The sequence below is a fragment of the Labrus mixtus genome, chromosome 7 (genome assembly GCF_963584025.1).
Source record: "Labrus mixtus chromosome 7, fLabMix1.1, whole genome shotgun sequence".
Taxonomy (NCBI): Eukaryota; Metazoa; Chordata; class Actinopteri; order Labriformes; family Labridae; genus Labrus; species Labrus mixtus.
The window spans coordinates 28,148,395-28,167,835 of record NC_083618.1 but is presented as its reverse complement, the minus strand read 5'-3'; the positions used below and the strand labels follow the sequence as shown (position 1 = coordinate 28,167,835).

Below are 19,441 nucleotides of genomic sequence, written 5' to 3'. Positions count from 1 at the left end.
CTCACTGATACCGAAATGATTTTTTGACAGACAATTCAGACAAACTTGATCAAAAACTGATACGTCTCAGCAACACACACTCAAGGTCTGCAAGCACAGATTTCTCTTCTCTTGCAATCGATAGCTCGTCTTCTTTTCTCATAAAAAAAAAAACCTCACCAGCTTTTTTTTCTTTTTCAGTAAAGCTTTGTCCATCCCTCACACATCCATCTGGTGTTGCCGTGGTGCTGATGATGACAAAGGTCGGATCCATGTGTCATCAACATGCCTTAACTTGCAGCTTCCAGAAAAGACTACACACATGAAAAGGGCAAAAGGCTCCTGAAAGTTAATTGAACTGACAGGGAAGATGAGTGCAGCGCTTTCAGACATGACATCGCAATTTGTTCCTCACTTTCACTTGTTGACACATTTCGCCATTGTTCTGCAGAGACTGAAAGTGAGAGAGCTGGGGAAGAAGATGTGTGACAAAAGAGAGAGAGAGAGTGGGAGAAAATAAAGAAAATATCAGGGGCAGGTGTTGAGACAGGCAGGAGGACAGAAAGAGAGAGAGAGAGAGAGAGAGAGAGAGAGAGAGTCTCGACAGGAAGGCCGGCAGAGAAAAGAGAGAGGGAGACAGTTTGCCATTTTGCTTCTCTCCGCCTCGGGCCAGACTGAGAGTGTGTGAGCCAATCAAACAGTGAGTCAGACAGCAGGTCTCTCTTCTCCCTGCTGGGATCCTGGTGTTACCTCCAACACACACACATTTACACACAAGCGGATGTATAACAAAAGTTCTGCATTATACAACACAGATTTATGTGAACTCTTACATGACGGGTCTATGCTGAAGCATTAAGCATCTCTGGCCAGTTGCACCGTGCTCTGTAGAAGAACTGTTTAAACTTAAGGTGAAAACTTCACATTGAACATTACTTTGAAACTATAGTTAGTTTGTGACTTAAAGGCTTAATATGGGATTTTTTCACACTTAAATATAATAGAAATCAAGTATATCCTCTGAAAATAACTCTGTGAGTCATGACTGTCTACAATGGGTGTAACACCCGAGTTCCACTGTCTGTGATGTTTTCAGAGTCCTATCTTCACTTTGTTTACATCGCCCAGACGGCCGGCTGACTCCTCCCCTCGTGTATAAAAGTTGTTTAATTGAGGGACTAGAGAAAAGAAGAATAACATACTGTACTCACTGCTTAACTGTGTTTCTAGATCACGCTCATTTCAGGTAAATTTACATGCAGTGTGAAGATACGAGCATAATAAAGATCGCTAGCATTAGCATGCTAACACAACAATGCACCGCGAATTGTTTTGGTTTCATGCTGGTGCTCAAGGGCGACATCTGCTGGATCAAAAAATCACATATAAAGCCTTTAACTATCTCTGGCCTGTTGCACCATGCTCTGTAGAAGAACTGTTTAAACTGAAGGTGCAAACTTGACATTGAACATTACTTTGAAACTACAGTTAGTTTGTGATTTAAGTTGTGTCGTTTTTTTGGCACCAGTTTCAGTGCAAAATAGGAAATAGTTCAAGATAAGAAACCTAAATCTTTAATGCCTGGTAAAGTGCAAGAACTACCACCACCAACGTCCCTAACTACCACCTGACACCCAACTACCACCATCAGACTGTGTCGTCCCCATAACCACTGCCTGACGCCCAACCACCACCCAAATCCCAAATCCACTAACAGAGGGTTTAAACTGGGAGCCAGTTCCTCCTTCAGTTAGTTCCTGACAGTCAGACTCGTTAGATGCAAAGAAAAACTGTGAGCTGTTTGTATTTCTTCAAACCAAACACATTTAACTTGGACTGTTCTAAGACAAAGAGTGCAACAGAGATGTGCTGACAACATAGAGGAGCTGTGAAGGAATATGTTCTGAGCAACAAAAAAAAAAAGTCTTATAATGGATTAAGGGAGCAACATACTGGCACCATGCAGCTCCAGCTAGGACAAACACACAGATGGACACACACACACGGACACATGCACGCAGACATTCACACTCTGGAGGTTTCAGACTCAGACTGCTGTGTTTCAGCTGACAGCTCAGTTGGTCGTCCAAACACTCGGGGACTTTTCGGCTTCCTCAAGGTTAAACGCAGCACATCCCTTCTACTAAAAGTCTGTCTTATAGGAAACAAATAATGTGAGAATATAACACACTTTACACTCTTTGAATCTACTCCTGTTCTTGATCAGTCTGTAAAAAGATCCTCCATTAACACAGACGTATGCAGGCAGCAGAGGAGCATGCAGAGAAAGCTTCATGTCTCTGCCTTCAGTAGGACAGGACGCCAGTCAACCAGGGCGACCCGGCCTCTACTGGGACCCGAGCATCCCGACACTCTCTCTGCTCTACTCTTCAAAGGAGAGGAAGAAAAAAAACAAGGTCAAGCTAAATTAATAAAAACCGTAACAGAGAAAGAGAGGCAAGAGGTCGAGGACTGTGGTTTAGTGACGGTCAGCGAACCGATCCCATTTGGTAGAAAAACACAAAAGTGAAGCATTTTTGTGACATCGCATGATGCGTGAGTGTTTTGTGTGTCCGACTTTAGGTGTGCTGCAGAAGTGACGGACGGCTCCCAGTACTTTGTGCTGCTGATGATCACGGACGGCGTCATCTCGGACATGGCTCAGACCAAAGAGTCCGTGGTCAATGTGAGTAAAGAGGAAACGACGCTGCACACAAAACACAGATCTGAAAGTCAGAAACACAGGAATGGATTCTACTTTTAAATACGATCTCACTTGAACTGTGTACAACATCCAGTCACAGACGCTGTTTATAACCAACAAGTGAGTATCAGACACTCAGAGAGAGAATTCAGTTTTTTTTTAGTATATATAAAATAAATATATAAAGTATGTAATAAAGGTTATATCAAGCTTATTGGGATTGGCCTCACAATGTTTTAATTCCTGAGTTAGCTAGCATTCATATCATTTTGAGAATAATCATTCATTTTTAATTACAGCTAGTTTGTTAATGTTCATTTTTTAAAATGTATGGTACACACATCGTCAAAAGGTGTGTCCTTTGCTTCACATACTGTACATGTACATACTATATAAGCTCAAGTCCATTTACCATTTAACATGTTTGTAAAAGTTCATCCCACAAGGTCATGAATTTAAATACTTTGGAAGGCCGGAAAAATATATTTCAAACACATTCCAGATGATTTAACCCCGGAAATACTGTCCATAAAAATGGCTGCAACATCACATCCATTTTTTTTAAATCCAGAGATTTCTAAATCAGCACGTTTACAGTTAAAATCAAACTTAGTCAGATTTCTTGAAGTGAGAGTAACACTCCTAGATAATGCACCGTTTGCACTTTTCCAGAGCCTTTCTACTGTTTGCTTCTTATGATGTGATTTTTGTTTGTCTTTACATAATCAGTCTTACCGTCCATCTGTGTGTGTGCTGTTTGTCTGTGTGTGCTGCAAATGACAGGAGCTGCTAAACTGTTTTTTCATTGTTTTTTTATAGCAATGACAATAACGATATATTCTCTATTCTATTCTAATGCGGTTGGGGATTGATTCACTCCTGGATGTTTAGCCTTCATCAACGGAGCCAAACTGGCCTGTAGTCGTTCTGCTCATGCTCCATAGTTTTTGAATCACAAGTACCAAAAGTAAAGCGTAGAGTACAAATAAAGTGTACAGCCCTGTATCAGTTCAAGATACAATCTGTTTTACGCAGAAGAAGGTCTAATAGTAACTTACTGAAAGGGGCATATCACCACCTAGGATAGCAGTAAGTAGTAAGCAGTTGCTTACTGGGACAAGGACAGTAGTCCAATGGAAGAGCCAAATCGAGCTATAACTGTAGCTCAACATAACTATGCATGTAAACATACCGATGGACTTGTGCTGATCCAAACCTTGGTGATAAACAACATTTGGTTTGATTTGTGGCTTCATGCCCATGTTTAGAAATTAAAATTAAATGACCAGGAGGGGTTTAAACAGACCCAGGGATCTGGTCCTGTGCTGCGGAGCTCCCCTGAAACTTTAAGTTATAAAGCTGTTAAAAGGAGGGAGAGGTGGAGGCAGTGAGGAGTGTGTATGTTTGAAGAAGAAGACAAATGAAAATGTGGGAGGTTTTTTACATGAAATAGATCTATAGAATAGAATTAAGGGAAAGCATGTGTACAAGGGCAATTTTCTGCCACAGTACCTGCACTTGAAGAGAGGATCTAACTCTTTATTTCTCATAGCTTTGGTCATTTGTTTGCCTGTTTTTGTAAGAATATCAAAACAACAAAGCAGGAAAGTGGATTTAAAGATGCACATATGAAGACAATGTTTGAGTTATTGCCCTGTCTGCAATCAGAAGAAGGAGCAGGTCTGAGATCAGAGACAGATTCATTATCGGCTGTGGCTCAGTTGGTAGAGTCGGGGGTTCGATCCCCAGCTCCTGCCGCCACATGTCTGATGTGTTCTTGGGCGAGGCACTTAACCCCAAGTTGCTCCTGCTGCGGTTTATGAATGTGTATGAATGGGAATAGTTATGAACACTTTACATAACAGCCTCTGCCATCAGTGTGTGAATGGTTATGCGTTGTAAAAACTATTTTAGGAAAGCGCTCTACAAACACATAGTCGACCAATTTACCGTTTAAAAAAATAAAAAAATAAAAAATCTGTTTCATATTTAAGTTTCCTTCCTTTGTCTAAATTGAAGCCAGAAAACCCGAGACAAAAGCAAACCAGGTCGGACAAACTAACATGTGAAAAATGCTCCATGACCAGCAAACTAAACTCGTAAACGTTGTACACTCAAAAATGTTTTGCACAGTGTTTGTTTTTGAGTGGGGGAACAGTAGCTCGGCTCACACCCCTCCTGTGTTTTCTCCACAGGCAGCCTCCCTGCCCATGTCTATCATCATAGTAGGAGTAGGCCCTGCTGAGTTCGATGGTAAGTGTGTGTGTGCGTGTGTGTGTGTCTGTGTTTGTGTGTAGGTTTACAGCTTACATCATCTCTTCTCTTCAGCACAAACAGTCAGTAATAGATTTATTCTATTCTGACACACTGCTAAATTACTTCCAATAAACATGAACATTTCAAAATGGCCATCTGTTAAATGCCTCTCAAATCTTCCCGCAGCATTAACATGCAAATCGTCTCCTTAACACCCTCATTTACATGCCTGTAATATCGTGTAATGTCATTCAGGATGCACCCCTGTGTTTCAGAATTTATCAGGGGACTATTGTAAACCACAGACGGAAAATGTCAGACTCAGCTCTGCAAAACACAAAAGACCTGACGGAACAACTCAAGGTCAACACAAGGACGACCACAAAAGATATCTCTAGATCTCAGAAAAAAAACTTCCTGACATGCTGCCAGCTGACATACTATTTCTAACTTCCTCTCGTAAGACCTCTCCTGTTATCACTGATTTCTTAAAGGCGGTTTTTATTTTTGCACTTATTCTTGTGTCCTTTTTGTATTTGTGTAGTTCACCGACCGACCACTAGGTGGAGCCTTGGCTTATGCTGTGCACAAAGCCAGGGCTCCACCTTCTGATTTCATGCGGGTGCGTGAATGAAAGCATATCGTTTTTTGACATGTGACGTTTTCGGGCCCTGGGCCTTCATTAGACATGAACAAGTGAGAAATCACACCGCCAAAATCCCTGAGGTTACCTCATCATAAGGAACAATATACAGTAGAAATATAAAGCTTTCATAGTAAAGGATTACAAGACCTATGCGTAGAAGCATTACAATAAATCAGAGTGTCATAATACACAACAAATATACTCGATAGTAAACAAAATATACATGAAACTCCAGCAGGTAAAACCATGATCACCAGTTAAAACCTTAGGTTTTAGTGACACTCTCTATAGATGAGCAGCTGATGAATACATAGTTGGGTCCTCCCAGCAAGATGGTTTCAGTGGTGTAGTGGTGCCTAAAGAAATGGGTATACTCTTCATTTTTCCCAAAAATGTTTCTTAAAGTCTTTATATGTGATTTTTCACACTTAAATATAATATAAATCAAGTATATCCTCTGAAAATAACTCTGTGAGTCATGACTGTCTACAATGGGTGTAACACCCGAGTCCCACTGTCTGTGATGTTTTCAGAGTCCTATCTTCAGTTTGTTTACATCGCCCGGACGGCCGGCTGACTCCTCCCCCTCGCGTATAAAAGTTGTTTAATTGAGGGACTAGAGAAAAGAAGAATAACATACTGTACTCACTGCTTAACTGTGTTTCTAGATCACGCTCATTTCAGGTAAATTTACATGCAGTGTGAAGATACGAGCATAATAAAGATCGCTAGCATTAGCATGCTAACACAACAATGCACCGCAAGTTGTTTTGGTTTCATGCTGGTGCTCAAGGGCGACATCTGCTGGATCAAAAAATCACATATAAATCCTTTAAGGGGACGGTCCAGCAGAGCATAAATGACCTCTGTTACAAAACAGTGACATAAAAGACTCCTTTTGCATATTTAATGAACTTAAAAAGGGCCTTTTGTATTTACACGTAAACACTCAACTTCCGCTGCTTGATTTGAGGGTGTAGGGATTGTTTTCAAATGAACATAAACCACAAAAGAAGGAAAAATAAGTTTTTTAATCATTTTAACTGGCAAACAGACTACCAGCTGTCGACAACTACATAGTCCCTTTACCATCCAATGGAAAACTAATTGCAGGATGCTACTGAATATTGTGAATCAGAGGGGGATTAGAAATAGGTAGACTGAAAAACAAGTGGGTATACTCCATATGCCTGTGTATAAACTGCACTATATACCACTGGATTGTTTGATCTGTGCACACTGACACAAGTCTCCAGAGCAGCTCAATGAAAAAAAAAAGATCTGCAGTCTTTAAATACATATAGCTATCTGCCTGGAGTTAATTGGCCAATGGTTGGAGTTATATCACCACATGATGAAAAGGTAAAGATGGAAATTATTCTAGCAGAAAGTTAAGAAGCCCTCATTGGGACCTATTATTCAGTAGTCGGGGGGTCAGGCTGGGGTTAAGGGTGAACACCTTGAGTGTGAGAAGAAGAGAAATTAAAGCAGAGATGGTGGAACTGAGAGAGCATGACAGGAGAGAGAGCGAAGCTGAGTGTAATAATGAGGTAGAGATCAAAAAAGGTACATTTGTGGGGAGCTTACGTACAGATTCATCTACCCCAGGTCGCTCATTTAATCAGCGAGTTCTGCGTGGAGAGAGGATCTCTTCACTTGAATCAGGCGAGTTTAAAGTACGAGAAAGTTTGCGAAAGCAAAAAAGAGCTTCAGAGGGCGTGTTCATCATCTCTGATTCTCCTTGTTTAGCCAGGAAACCTACCGCACATTTAACAGATTCTGTCACTCAACATACTAAACCTCTGTATGTGTGTCTGATTTACTCTCTGTGACGCTTGGAGAGCTTCAAAAGCAGGCTCGTTGTTTGCACAAGAGGATAAATCAAGTTCTCTAAAATGTATTCAGCTGCTGGTTTTTTTTCCGCCCAGGTCTGCTCCCTGGATGAGTGGAGCTCCACACATCACTCACCCCCCAATCAGAGCCGAGCCTCTTTAGAGAGAGAGTCATGTGGGGATCAGCCTTTTCAAATCTGAATTTATTAACCCATTCTGGTATCTCTTGCTTCAATCTCCTATTGCGTCAGTGTTCTGTTAAAGGGATAGTTTGGTATTTTTGAAGTGGGGTTGCAAAGTACAAGGTACTTGTCAATAATAAGTATAGCGACAGTCGATGTCTGTCAGAAGAGACCGGCTTGGGTGCGTGCGCAGAGGCTATTGATCCTAGTTTCTGCTCGTGGAGCTTATTAGAAACATGCAGAGGCTTTTTAGGTCGGGTACAATCACTTCTATCTGAACCAGGTCGCTTGTTCGCTTTAATCGCTGCAACACCTGCTGGTTTGCTGTTTGCCTTGCAAACTGAGGGGCGTCCAAAACGGCCGTGTGGGGGGGTCGCCTTAAAACCAACTACCTTCTCTGGTCCAAACAAATCCAGAGCATTCAGGAGCAGACTCTAAAGTTAGAAGGAGGACATACTGGCTGCTGCATTGTTGTCAGAGAAGCCAGAACTTCAACATGTTTCCTTAATGTCTGATCATAGAGTAAGGTCATTTCATGATTTAAATCAGAAATATCTGACATATTGCTCCTTTAATTTTAAGACTAAGAGCCAAGACACGATGAGGGGGTAAATGTTCACTGTATCAAAAAAAATTCTGTGTTCCTTCGCTTGTTATTCCCTCTCATCTTGCCAAAGAAAAACAAATTGTGAGATATTTCAAATTGCTACTTCTTTCCAAAGAGACAACACATTTTAATGATGATGCTAATGATCCCTAACTATCACTGCTAATCCAACTATTACGGGTCCATGTCTCAAATTATTCAGGGACTTTATTATCTTTCAGCTCATTTTACCACCGCTGTTTTCATGTTTAAGGATCTCCATGTTGCTCCATCTGAACCATGCACTGAACACAATGTTCCCATATATGTGTCAGAGCTGGAGGCTGAAGCATTGAGTGTTTGCCTCTGAGATTGCAGGCACAGCGGAGAGTCTATATTGCAATATGTGATTGAGGACAGCAGGAGGTTCACTTCCCCGGCTCAGTGTCTCTTCAGACCTCCCCCCAAAATGCCAAGGTTTACAACACACCTGAACCTCCCTTCGATATCTCTCTTTCAGCCTGAATTTATTTCTATTCTGGCCCCTTCTCTCCTCCCCTCTCTTCTCCACACTGCCCCCGGTCTATCCCCCCCCAGTCCCCCTGTTTCAACATTTCCCCCTCTCACACAGGCATGTCAAATTATTCCTTTCCCTCTTCTTCTCCTCTTTTCCCCTGCTGCTTCCCAACACCATCTGCCATCCCTGTGCACCATGTGGAGCCTCACCAGTCCCCCCCATCCGCACCCCTCCCTCAGCATCCTTTAAACTCGAGTATGAAGAAGGCTCCTGTGTGCCACAGATTGTCACTTGTGCATCAGGTTTGCTTTGTTGATAAGAAACTATAAATAGACTGATGCAGAAATCTGTTTTTTTTTCCAGTCAGGAACTTTACCTTCCTTACTGTAGAATATATACGCACTAATGAGGTTGGGTTACCGAGGTGTTATTGTTTTCTTCACCCCACTAAGACAGCAGCAGGGGACAGATGTGGTGCAGAAGGACCTGCAACCTGTCTCTGGTCTGAACTCCGTGTGAGTCCCTGAGGACCGCTGCATGGTTTCAGTTTGCACAACGTCGAAGCTTATGAAATGATGAGCAAAGTCTTCTCAGCTTTTACGCTTCATAGATTTGTAGAGTATTCCTTCAGCCTTCCTAAGAGAGGACAAGAATAAGAACAGATATGTGCTCTTGCTAAGACAATATATGTTCAAGTAACGTTCGTTATCAGTGTTATCTCGAAAGTAGACAAAGAACTTGTGTTGTGTTTTAAATTCAAGTCTGATTTCAGTTGCTGTTTCGAGATTTGGGTTGAAGATAAAGATAAAAAGACGAATGAATGCACTTTTAGCAGGCTGGGGTTTCTACAATTATTTCCCCAGTAGTACATAATTAACTTTGATAACTCTGGAAGTGAGAATAACGAAGACCTTTGTGGGCAAACTAGAAATCCACTCAGCCAGTATATCCACAGTTTGAAAAAGTACTTAATGAGCACTGGGACTAGTTTGAGTAACTTTTCAGATGATGCACGACTTACAATGAAATAAGACTTGTAGATCCTGTGTTACTGTAATGATGCGAGAAGAACTGTGGATCTTCTCGTTGGCTGAATAGAGAGATTTAATAGAAGGGAGGGGGGTGGGGACCAAAATAGTTACAAACCAAACAAAAAGGCTCCCTAAAAAAACTGGATTAACGGGAAGAACAAAGAAACTCACTACAGCTGAGACAGAAAGGCCCTCCATGCCCGTGTTTACAAAGAAACAAAAAAGGCTGTAGGAAGGAAACTCCCAGCACCAACAAAGTACACTTGAAGAGCTGCTGGGAATAGTAACAAAGTCAAGTGGTGCTCATGCAGAATCACACACTTCTAAAAGACACAAGAAACACAAAGAGAACCTCCTACTATCTCTGATGGTGAGACAGTAAGTCAGCAAAGACATGCCACAACTCAAGGGAATATATAAGCTTCACACACCTGGTCAAAATCAGGGCCAATCAGTCTCTCACACACACACACACACACACACACACACACACACACACACACACACACACACACACACACACCTGACACTGCTCTGATGATTACCTCCCCACACTCAGTGAGGGATCTCCCTCGCAGTGACAGCTAGCAGAACGCTATCTGATTTGGCAAATGTACATATTTCCTGTAAAGCTCCTGTGAGGATTTTTTTTTTGCTGGTCATAAAAAAGACTGAAATTAATACTAATGCCACTGTATGACCTACAAAAGTAAACAAGACCACCAGCAAGAAGATTGACGATTTCTCTATGGTACATTTTCATGTCTGTTATTGATGCTGTGGAGTACGTGTCAGACACAACATGATGCAGAAACATCCCCCTTTTCACATTTCCCACAGTAAAGATTCTCAATAAGGGATACTGTTGACAGTTTAAAAGAAAGCAGACTGAGATTATTTGTTATAAACAAAACTTGTAGGAAAATAAATCAGCAAAGTAAGAGCGGTACCTCCACAGGGGGGCGCCAAAATCAACACACACAAAACATTCCTCACAGGAGCTTTAAACACAAGAAGTTTGGGAACTTGCAGCAAATATTGATTGGCATCACTGCAGTCAATGAGGGTGAATCTAAGAACATTTGTCCGGTTTTTTTTTTCATATGCACTCCTGAACATTTCTAGAGGATTTCAGGAGGACTGCCCCTGAAATCCTCCTGGTCTGGTTTTTCCACATATGCACCTCACAGCTGGAGACTATCCTTGTCGGACACAAATGACGTACACAGAAGTGGCAGACGAAGCAACAGAGGCCCCCTATACGACGCTTCATCTAATCTGACAGAATCCCAAAAGAGCAGAGAACAGAAAACATTAAGAAGCCGTTTAATTACGTGCGCAGTAATTGTACTTGTCGCAGGGAATAAAGGTCACCACCCACTCACTCGCTTGAGTTGAATCCTCTGAATATTTCCTGCAGGATTCTCACATCAACTCACTCACAGGCTTTACGGGGGAAAAAAATACTGCTTTCATGCATCATTACTTTGAGAAAAGTTTGGGGTTAAGTGCACAAGGACACAGCGGACATGTGGCTGCCGGAGCTGGGGATCAAACTAAAATAGTAAAGACACCTGAATGCAGCATTTTTTACAGGAAATAACAAACTCTGAATTCTAGACATCTTTTTTTTATTTTATTGGAAAGAATACAGTTTTACACAGTACAGAAATATAAGAATCAAATAAATTAACCTTTATGTCATGCAATACAAACAATTCAATATTTAGGAATCATATTTTGACTTGCTGGTGTGTTGGATATGCGCCTTTTTACACACACACACACACACACACACACACACACACGAACACCCCCCCCCCCCCCAAAGGTTTCCCCACAAATAGCAATGTGTCTTATTATTCCATATTACATTTCTCTCTAAGATGAATATATTGTGTTTTCTGCAGCTATGGAGGAGCTGGATGGGGATGAGGTCAGAGTTTCCTCCAAAGGACGCTTTGCAGAGAGAGACATCGTCCAGGTGAAGTTTTATTCTGCAGCCATTCTGCCCTTTAAGTCTCATGAGTCACACATTTGATGGTTTATAAGAGTGACCAGTAAAAAACAAAAAAACATGCATGCAGGTTATTTTTTTCCAGTATCCTCCTGCAACAAATAGACATTTCAGACTCTGAAAGTTACACTAAATCAGGTGAGATGAACTCCACAAATGTTTGTACATCTTAAGTCCTTCTGTGAGAGCACCGCAAGAGTTTCCTTCTAGTTTGCATGTGGAGTTTCTCAAAGTCGGACTATAACACACCTTGATAAGGCGGTCGGGGGATGATTTATTCTTGCATGTATACACGTCAATCTGACCCATAATTGTCTAGGCTTTTTGCGCACCACCCTTTGACCCTGGAGGTGAAACAGCATAACAAGTGAAATATAGAGAAGGTAGCTAAAGGACTTGAACATCTCTAATTAAATGGATGGAAGGAAAACATGGAATGGCGACTGTGGATTGTCTTTTATGTGACGTAATAGGTCAACTGGAAGAAGATCCAATAGTTATTAGATCACATGATATATTGTTATATTACCTGCTGCTGTAGTGGAGTCAGAAAAAAAAATGATTTCCCCTCCAGGTGCTTCTTTACTTGGACAAGGACAGTCAAGATAAATCGCCCAATCAAGCTATAACCGCATTTCGACTTAGCTGTGCACATTCTGATTGAGTCAAAACGCTCATATGTCACTCAAACACCATTGCTCTGAATTAGTGCAATCCTTTGTCAAATGTAGGTCAACATTGGGGCACTTGCTCTTGCCTGCCAAACAGTGAACACAATAATAACATGTAATAATAACAAGTTACCGATGAAGTCACAGAACATCCACACTTCTGTGACTATAGAAGCAGAACTGAATCAAATAATGAATGTTTTTCAACAGCCATTAGCAGCTGCATACCAAAGTAATGTTCATTTCCTTGTTTTCGTCCTCATCCTCTTTTTGCTTTTCTCCTTCAGTTCGTTCCTTTCCGGGATTACATCGACCGGTCGGGGAACCAGGTCCTGAGCATGGCCCGGCTGGCTAAAGACGTCCTGGCGGAGATCCCTGACCAGCTGCTGTCCTTCATGAAAAGCCGAGGGATTGAACCCCGACCCCCTCTTCCTGCCACCTCTGACTCCCCCTCAATGTCCTCAACCACCACCACAACGACAACGCCTGCCTCAAAGTAGCGCAACATGCACGACTGAAATGAGGGCAGCCAGTGAAGAGGCTCTGTGTGTGTGTGTGTTTGTGTGTGTGTGTGTGTGTGTGTGTGTGTGTGTGTGTGTGTGTGTGTGTGTGTGTGTGTGTGTGTGTGTGTGTGTGTGTGTGTGTGTGTGTGTGTGTGTGTGTGTGTGTGTGTGTGTGTCGGTTTCAGGGCTGTTTGAGATAAACAGGATTTTGGAAAACATCCCTCTTAAGAATGTGGGGACATTAAGATCTGGACCTAAAATGACTCTTTTTATCCATTTAAAATGAGCGGTGCTGACTTTTGTCAGCATCCATCATTATCCACCTTCTGCCGGTGCAACACACAACTCTGTAATAAATACCCTTAAAATGTATTTCAACAATCTAAACGAGTAACAAAAGTCGCTTCAGACTTTCTTGCCAACAGAATTTCTCCTGCAGGAGTCTCATTATTTTCACATATACACTCCTGAGAATACCTAGATAACTTCAGGAGGACCGCTCCGGAGATTCTCCTGACCTGGCTGTTCACATATGAACCTCACAGCTGGAGACTATCCCTGTCAGACAGGAGGGGGGGGTGGGGGTCTCCTGAGGTAAGACAAGACGTAATAAAAAGAGACGGACGAAACAACAAAGTCCGCTATACGACGCTATAATGATAATATTTGCCTTTAAGTCAGTGCTTAAAGTGTAGTTCGGCGGAATCACAATGTCAACAAAAGAGCGGAGAACAACATACTGACGAACAGAAAACATAATGCAGCCTTTTAATCACGTGCGCTGTGATCGTAGCGGTCGCTTGCATACATGCACCGTGCAGCAGTCACAGGATATAAGCGTCACTCTTCCCTCCCATTGGCTCGAGGTGAATTCTCCGGAGAATATCCTGCTGCGTTCTCACATCAGCTAACTCGGACTTTCTGCGGGGGAAAAAATACGAGGGGTCCGGCAGGAGAAACTCCGGGTGAAAAAAACATACAGCTCCTCCTGGAAATATTTACAGTTTTTCAGGAGTTCTCTGCAAGTGTGAAAGCCCTATATGACTGCTCCAGTTCACAGTGAGAAGAGTGTCTGATGTATCAGAGTAATAAATCCTGAAGTAGCCAGGCAGTTCATTTCTACCATAGTTTTAAGAAAGACGGCACTGAGGCGGACGTCCTTTCCTTGTTTGTGTAATCTCAGGGCATTTTGAAGGCTTGACAGCAGCACAGGAAGTCTAAAACAGAAAAGCGGGAATAAGAACCTGTCCTAGTTGTGCACACCTATGAGCCAACGGACCGGTTATTGCTTCGTGAAAATGTATGTTGTGCATCACCGTATACTGATCATGAAATTCAAATATTTTTGTTCTATGTGAATGGGAGGTAAATGCTCTGGATTTCAGGGCCAACCTTCAGAGATGGAGCATCTGCGAGTCCAAACCAATCCCACTTGGACACAAAGGGAGGCTCAATTGCGAGCACCCCCCTGGATGCAGGATATATCAGGGCATGAAATTGACTCGGGATGGAGAGCAGACCCTCCTCTGCGGCTTGTCCATTTCCTCCAGCCACAGTACAATTTAACCATATCAGGAGGATTGCAATTTCAGCCCTGAATGTGTAATGTATGTGTGGTTTTCTGCCCCCCCCCCCCCCCCCCCCCCCCTCTTCCTCTAAATTGTAAATCCTGTCATTTGGGATGAATCTTTCATAAGGTGGGGGGGCCTCTGGTTGTCAAGCTGCTTTGTGCATGCACCTTTTTAAAATAAAAAGAGGTGGTCAGTGCACATTACACAGGTCAGAATACTTTATATGTAGCATAATGCGTGAAAGCGTCGAAAGGTCACTTTTACTTTTCTTCTTCTTCTCTCTACTTTGGACACCAAGAAAAAGAGTGGAAAATGAGAATAAGGGTTTGGTGTTTAGTGCTGCTGTGAAAGTCACTCTGACTAGTTTTCAGGGAGTTACTTTTGGAAATGTATGCACAGCGTTCCCTCATCACTTCTGGGGTTTGACATATGGCTGCGTTTTCCCCGTGGCTGTCAGTCAGGGCCCATCAGCTCGTGTATAAACAAGCTGATTTGCAATTAATTTTTTCATTTTTTGTCCATCTTTTGTGATTTTATTTGCTCTGCCTTCTGTGTGTGCATGAAGGATACGCACATTAGGGAGCTAGTACTTGTGTATAAATTCTTCTTTTTTTATTAAACAGGCCTTTCTATCATTTACAAAAAGCCCTGAGGAGAGAGTGAGAAAAAAAAACATTTTTAATTTTTGTCTCATACAAGATATTTTCTCTCTAGATTTATGACTGTGGTGCAGGGAAAAACATTTTACCAACATGAAATCTAATAATAAGTCCCTTATCATTTATTTATTTGTTGTTTTATGTATAAAGAAGCACAGGAAAAAAAAGGTTTCACAATAATACCCTATTTAGCTCGTTATTTAGAGATTAAACATCAGTTGAAGATATATTGAGAGATGAATTGTTTGTGCTGGCTGCACCCACGACCTCAGATTCAGAGCGATTCTCACCGCAATGTAACTTCCACTACCCCCCGAGTGACCGTTAGACCTGTTTAGAAAAGCTCTGTGTGCTTAATATTGTTTTTAATTTGGGAAATTACCAACGAGAAAACATGAAAACCATGTCAATAAATTTTATCCTGCCATTGGAAATAGCTCCAGCCTTAGAAACCAACATGCAATTGTTGTTGACAAAGCTGATATCAGAAGTCTTGCCTGTTCTTGATTCTGATTGGTCGTGACATTGAAGAGTAAATTAGTAACCTAAAAAGTGACTCGAGACAAACCCATTGAAACGTATTTCCCCTTCATTTGTTTTACAGCTAAAAGGTGACACAATCAGAGCAGATGTCCAGTAGATGTCACACTTTAGCACAAGCCTCTCAAACCAAAACAAAGCTGTTCCTTCAGCGCAGCACTTCCCCTCCTCCTCCTCCTCCTCCTCCTCCCCCACCCCTCCGTTAGAGTTCGGACCAATGCAGACGTTTCTTTGACTGATCTCCATTCTGATACGCAGCCCAAAAATGGATTCAGTTCTTATTTCTTTGAAGTATTTTGTATCTTCAGTTTTGAAAATCTGTTGGTTCTCCTTGAATTGTACTCTAGCTACAAAACTCCGCCCATTGTGCCTCTAGTAACAGCGTCCCGGAGTGGGCGGGGTTGTCTCTGTTCCCCAACGTTGCAGAGCAGAGCTAACGGTCAGTCAGGGAGGAGTTCACGTTTGCGCCTCTGAGTGAAACAAAGCGCCACCCGCACCCTGTCCGGCATGAACACAGAGCTGAGAACGACAAGTCCAGAGGGAGTTTGACTTCACTCTTTTTTTTAGAAAGGCATAAATATTACTGAGGGCATCTTTGACATCTGCTATATGCATGACATTTCTGATATTAAAAAGACAATAAGAATCTTGTACATTTATATAGAGATACAAAAAAAAATGATCCCACCTAGAAAATGTTTTTTTTTTCTCACTTGCCTTTCAGGGCTTCCGTACTTTTCCTTTATAAACAGAAACAGTGCAGTTCGATCAAAACTTTTTGTCCCTGACATTTGGCGTGTGTTGTCGGCTAAATGGAGAACTAAGAAGATCGTTTCAACCTCACTGCATCATCTGGATTATCGAGCATGTGTCACATTGTATCAGAAGGTAAATGGATATGTGGCCTTATTTCTGTCATAATCCTGCAAAGTGTGTGTGAGGGAGGACTCTATTTTTATATGATTACACTGAAAATCGACGTTATTTTGCATGCTTATTTGGCCGATACGCTGCCAATGATTGTACTCTGTATCTTTATTCATATCTGAAAATGACTTCAAACGACATTCCTATACGTGTGTTGACTCGTGTTACTGTGCAGGAGTGTTCTTTTCTCTTTCTACTGTTATCGTGTACAGTATACTTGAAGCGACTGCCAACGTTATAATCCAAAACATATAGGAGATATGAATAGTAGGATAGATTTGTATCACGGTATTTAAAAACATGCATGCAAGCGTGTGTGTAATGATCAACGAGAACACTAACCCAAAGTCACATAACCTATTGGATATTTTTGTATGAGCATGTTGAGCTTTCTATACATCGTGTACAGTATTAGTTAATGACACTGACAAACAGCATCCTGCTCACATCATCCCCCCCTCCGTCCAGTGTGTTGTGTACAGCCTGTAAGCAGGAAAAAGTGTAAATATATGTAAAGTGATGTACAGGACACTTTGTAAACAGTCTTCCTTTCTTCCATTTTGTTGCTCTCTGATTTGTCTCTCCGTTATTTTTATTTCGTCTCCATTCGTGTCGGTCTTTAAATCAGTTTTAGGTTTGTCAGTGTTTTCGAGCTTTTTGCTTAGAAACCAAATAAAGCTATTCTCTAAGGCTCATCTGCAGTCTATAGAAGTGTGATTTGTTGATGATTTAACACAAATAAAGATGATGTCCAGCAATCGCATACTTCTTCAGCCCTAATTGCTGATGATCTTATAATTCTGGTAATAATATGATGAATTTTAAGCTTTTTATTTAGTTATTCTTTAATGGGAAAAAAAGGCTGGAATATTCATTCATCGATTTATTTACGTCTTTTAACGTGAACTCGTACCTCTGTTTGAATAATTATACTACTAGCCTATCATATATTTTCTATAAAAGTTTCAATTATGAATGCTTTGCTTCTTAAGTCCTTAATATGGTAACCTAGAATTTCTCTATCGACAGTTTGGCCATGAACTATATCTTGTGTCTTCCAGTCTACAGATAAGTGATATCAGAGCCAAGACTTCCTCACCCAGATGTACATTAATCATTACAGTCAGTCTGCTACTTGAGTTGTTACAATTACAGCAGAGGACATTGCCCCCCCCCCCCCCCCCCCCCCCCCCCCTTCAGAAAGTAGCTGAGAACTTAATGGAGGGTCTGGCTTATTTAAACAGAAAAAATATAGACATATGATTCTTCTTCTTTCTTCACAAATCCCCAGTCGAAAAAATGATTTCAAGCTCTTTAATTTTTCATCTTACTCACCACATGACATCTCTAACTGGGGTCAAATTTGTATCTGGAGGTAATGCTTTAAATTCAATTTATAGGCATATACATACGCTGCTTTTGAAAAATCATAATCCGAAACATTAAAGTAAAATTCTCAAATGAGTTTTCATAAAGCCCGAAGGGTGCCATACTCTTTAAATATAGTTTTTTATTGTGGTTGAGATAAATGACACCTCATCCTATGATCATCTAAAAAAAATGATGTTTTTAAGTACCACAGTGCCACTCAGTGGAAATACAATGCAGAAACACTGCCTGGACTAAACATTGATCATCAACGTTATCCAGAGCACATTTTGGCTTTGCATTTTTAGTCATAAGTCAAATCGTTATTGGTTGAACTGATTATAATAGGAAAATATCACTAGTGCAACTCATTGATAAAAAAAAAAAGACCATGTCTGCATCCACTGCCACTGAATCCGCTCCAGGGTTTCACTGAGCTTTATCTTACTATTGCTGCCTTTAGGGACTCTTGTAGCTTCCGTATTTTAGGTGTGCAAAATATATTATAGTCTGGTAACTCTACCCCTACAGCTATCTTAACCATACTACAGCATCCATGTGGTGAAAGAGCATAAAGGAGAAAACATAATTGTTTGATGTCGGTATTTATGTATCAACCTCAACCCAAAATAGTAACTGGCTGTGGAAAAACCACATCGCTTTAATCAATCAATTTTTATTTGTATAGCGTCAACTCATAACAAGTGTTATCTCAAGACACGCGCAGGTAAAATACCTTACTCTTTGTCTTTTACATGATGCACACACACCACACATTCCAATCTGCACATTGCACTTTGACACCCTGGACGCTTTACACTGTTTACATTATTCTATATTTTGTATATTCAAATATTTCTTTTTTAAATTTTACATTATATTCTATTTTACTGTATATATGTGTATTAGTAATTTGAGTGTTTATTGCATGGCCTGTATGAGCATGTGACAAATAAAAATATTTTAACATTACAAAAGAGCAGGTAAAAAGACCATACTCATTGTTATGTTACAAAAAGCAGGTAAAAGACCTTACTTATTGTTATGTTACAAAAAGCAGGTAAAAGACCTTACTTATTGCTATATTACAATTAATTAATGATAATAATGAACCACACCAGAGCCTGGACCTACTCTTTAATTGAAGCGTAACGAGAAGTCGGATTTTCTGCTCTGTAGGCTACATTAATACATACTGATACAACTCCGCTGTCAGAAGGACAGATACAAGAAATCTTTCTTATCAAAGGCCAACAGCTCACCTCATGCGATCAGAGAACTGTCATCATGATAATATCTGTCTCTCCATACTGTGATCTGTTCTGCACATGTTAAATTTACAAATTATCCCTGCACTCATGTTCACTTCATTTGTCTGTCTACTCGCCGTTATATTGTATAGTTTCTGCTTATAATATGTCTACACTCATGCACTTTAACTTATGTCAATAC

General features: G+C 41.0%; 2 protein-coding genes across 2 annotated transcripts in view; one reads left to right on the top strand and one right to left on the bottom strand.

The window, feature by feature from the left end:
- Positions 1 to 13,131, top strand: part of LOC132977117 (copine-9-like) — a 144,651-nt gene extending 131,520 nt beyond the window's left edge. Inside the window, exons 18-21 of the mRNA XM_061041527.1 lie at positions 2,563 to 2,665; positions 4,879 to 4,936; positions 11,644 to 11,717; positions 12,709 to 13,131. Coding sequence (XP_060897510.1) covers positions 2,563 to 2,665; positions 4,879 to 4,936; positions 11,644 to 11,717; positions 12,709 to 12,921 — 448 coding nt within the window. The 3' untranslated portion in view covers positions 12,922 to 13,131. The remainder of the gene's footprint in view (positions 1 to 2,562; positions 2,666 to 4,878; positions 4,937 to 11,643; positions 11,718 to 12,708) is intronic.
- The window catches only part of LOC132977113 (zinc finger and BTB domain-containing protein 49-like), a 273,628-nt gene that overhangs the window by 135,088 nt on the left and 119,099 nt on the right, over positions 1 to 19,441 (bottom strand). The window lies entirely within an intron of this gene.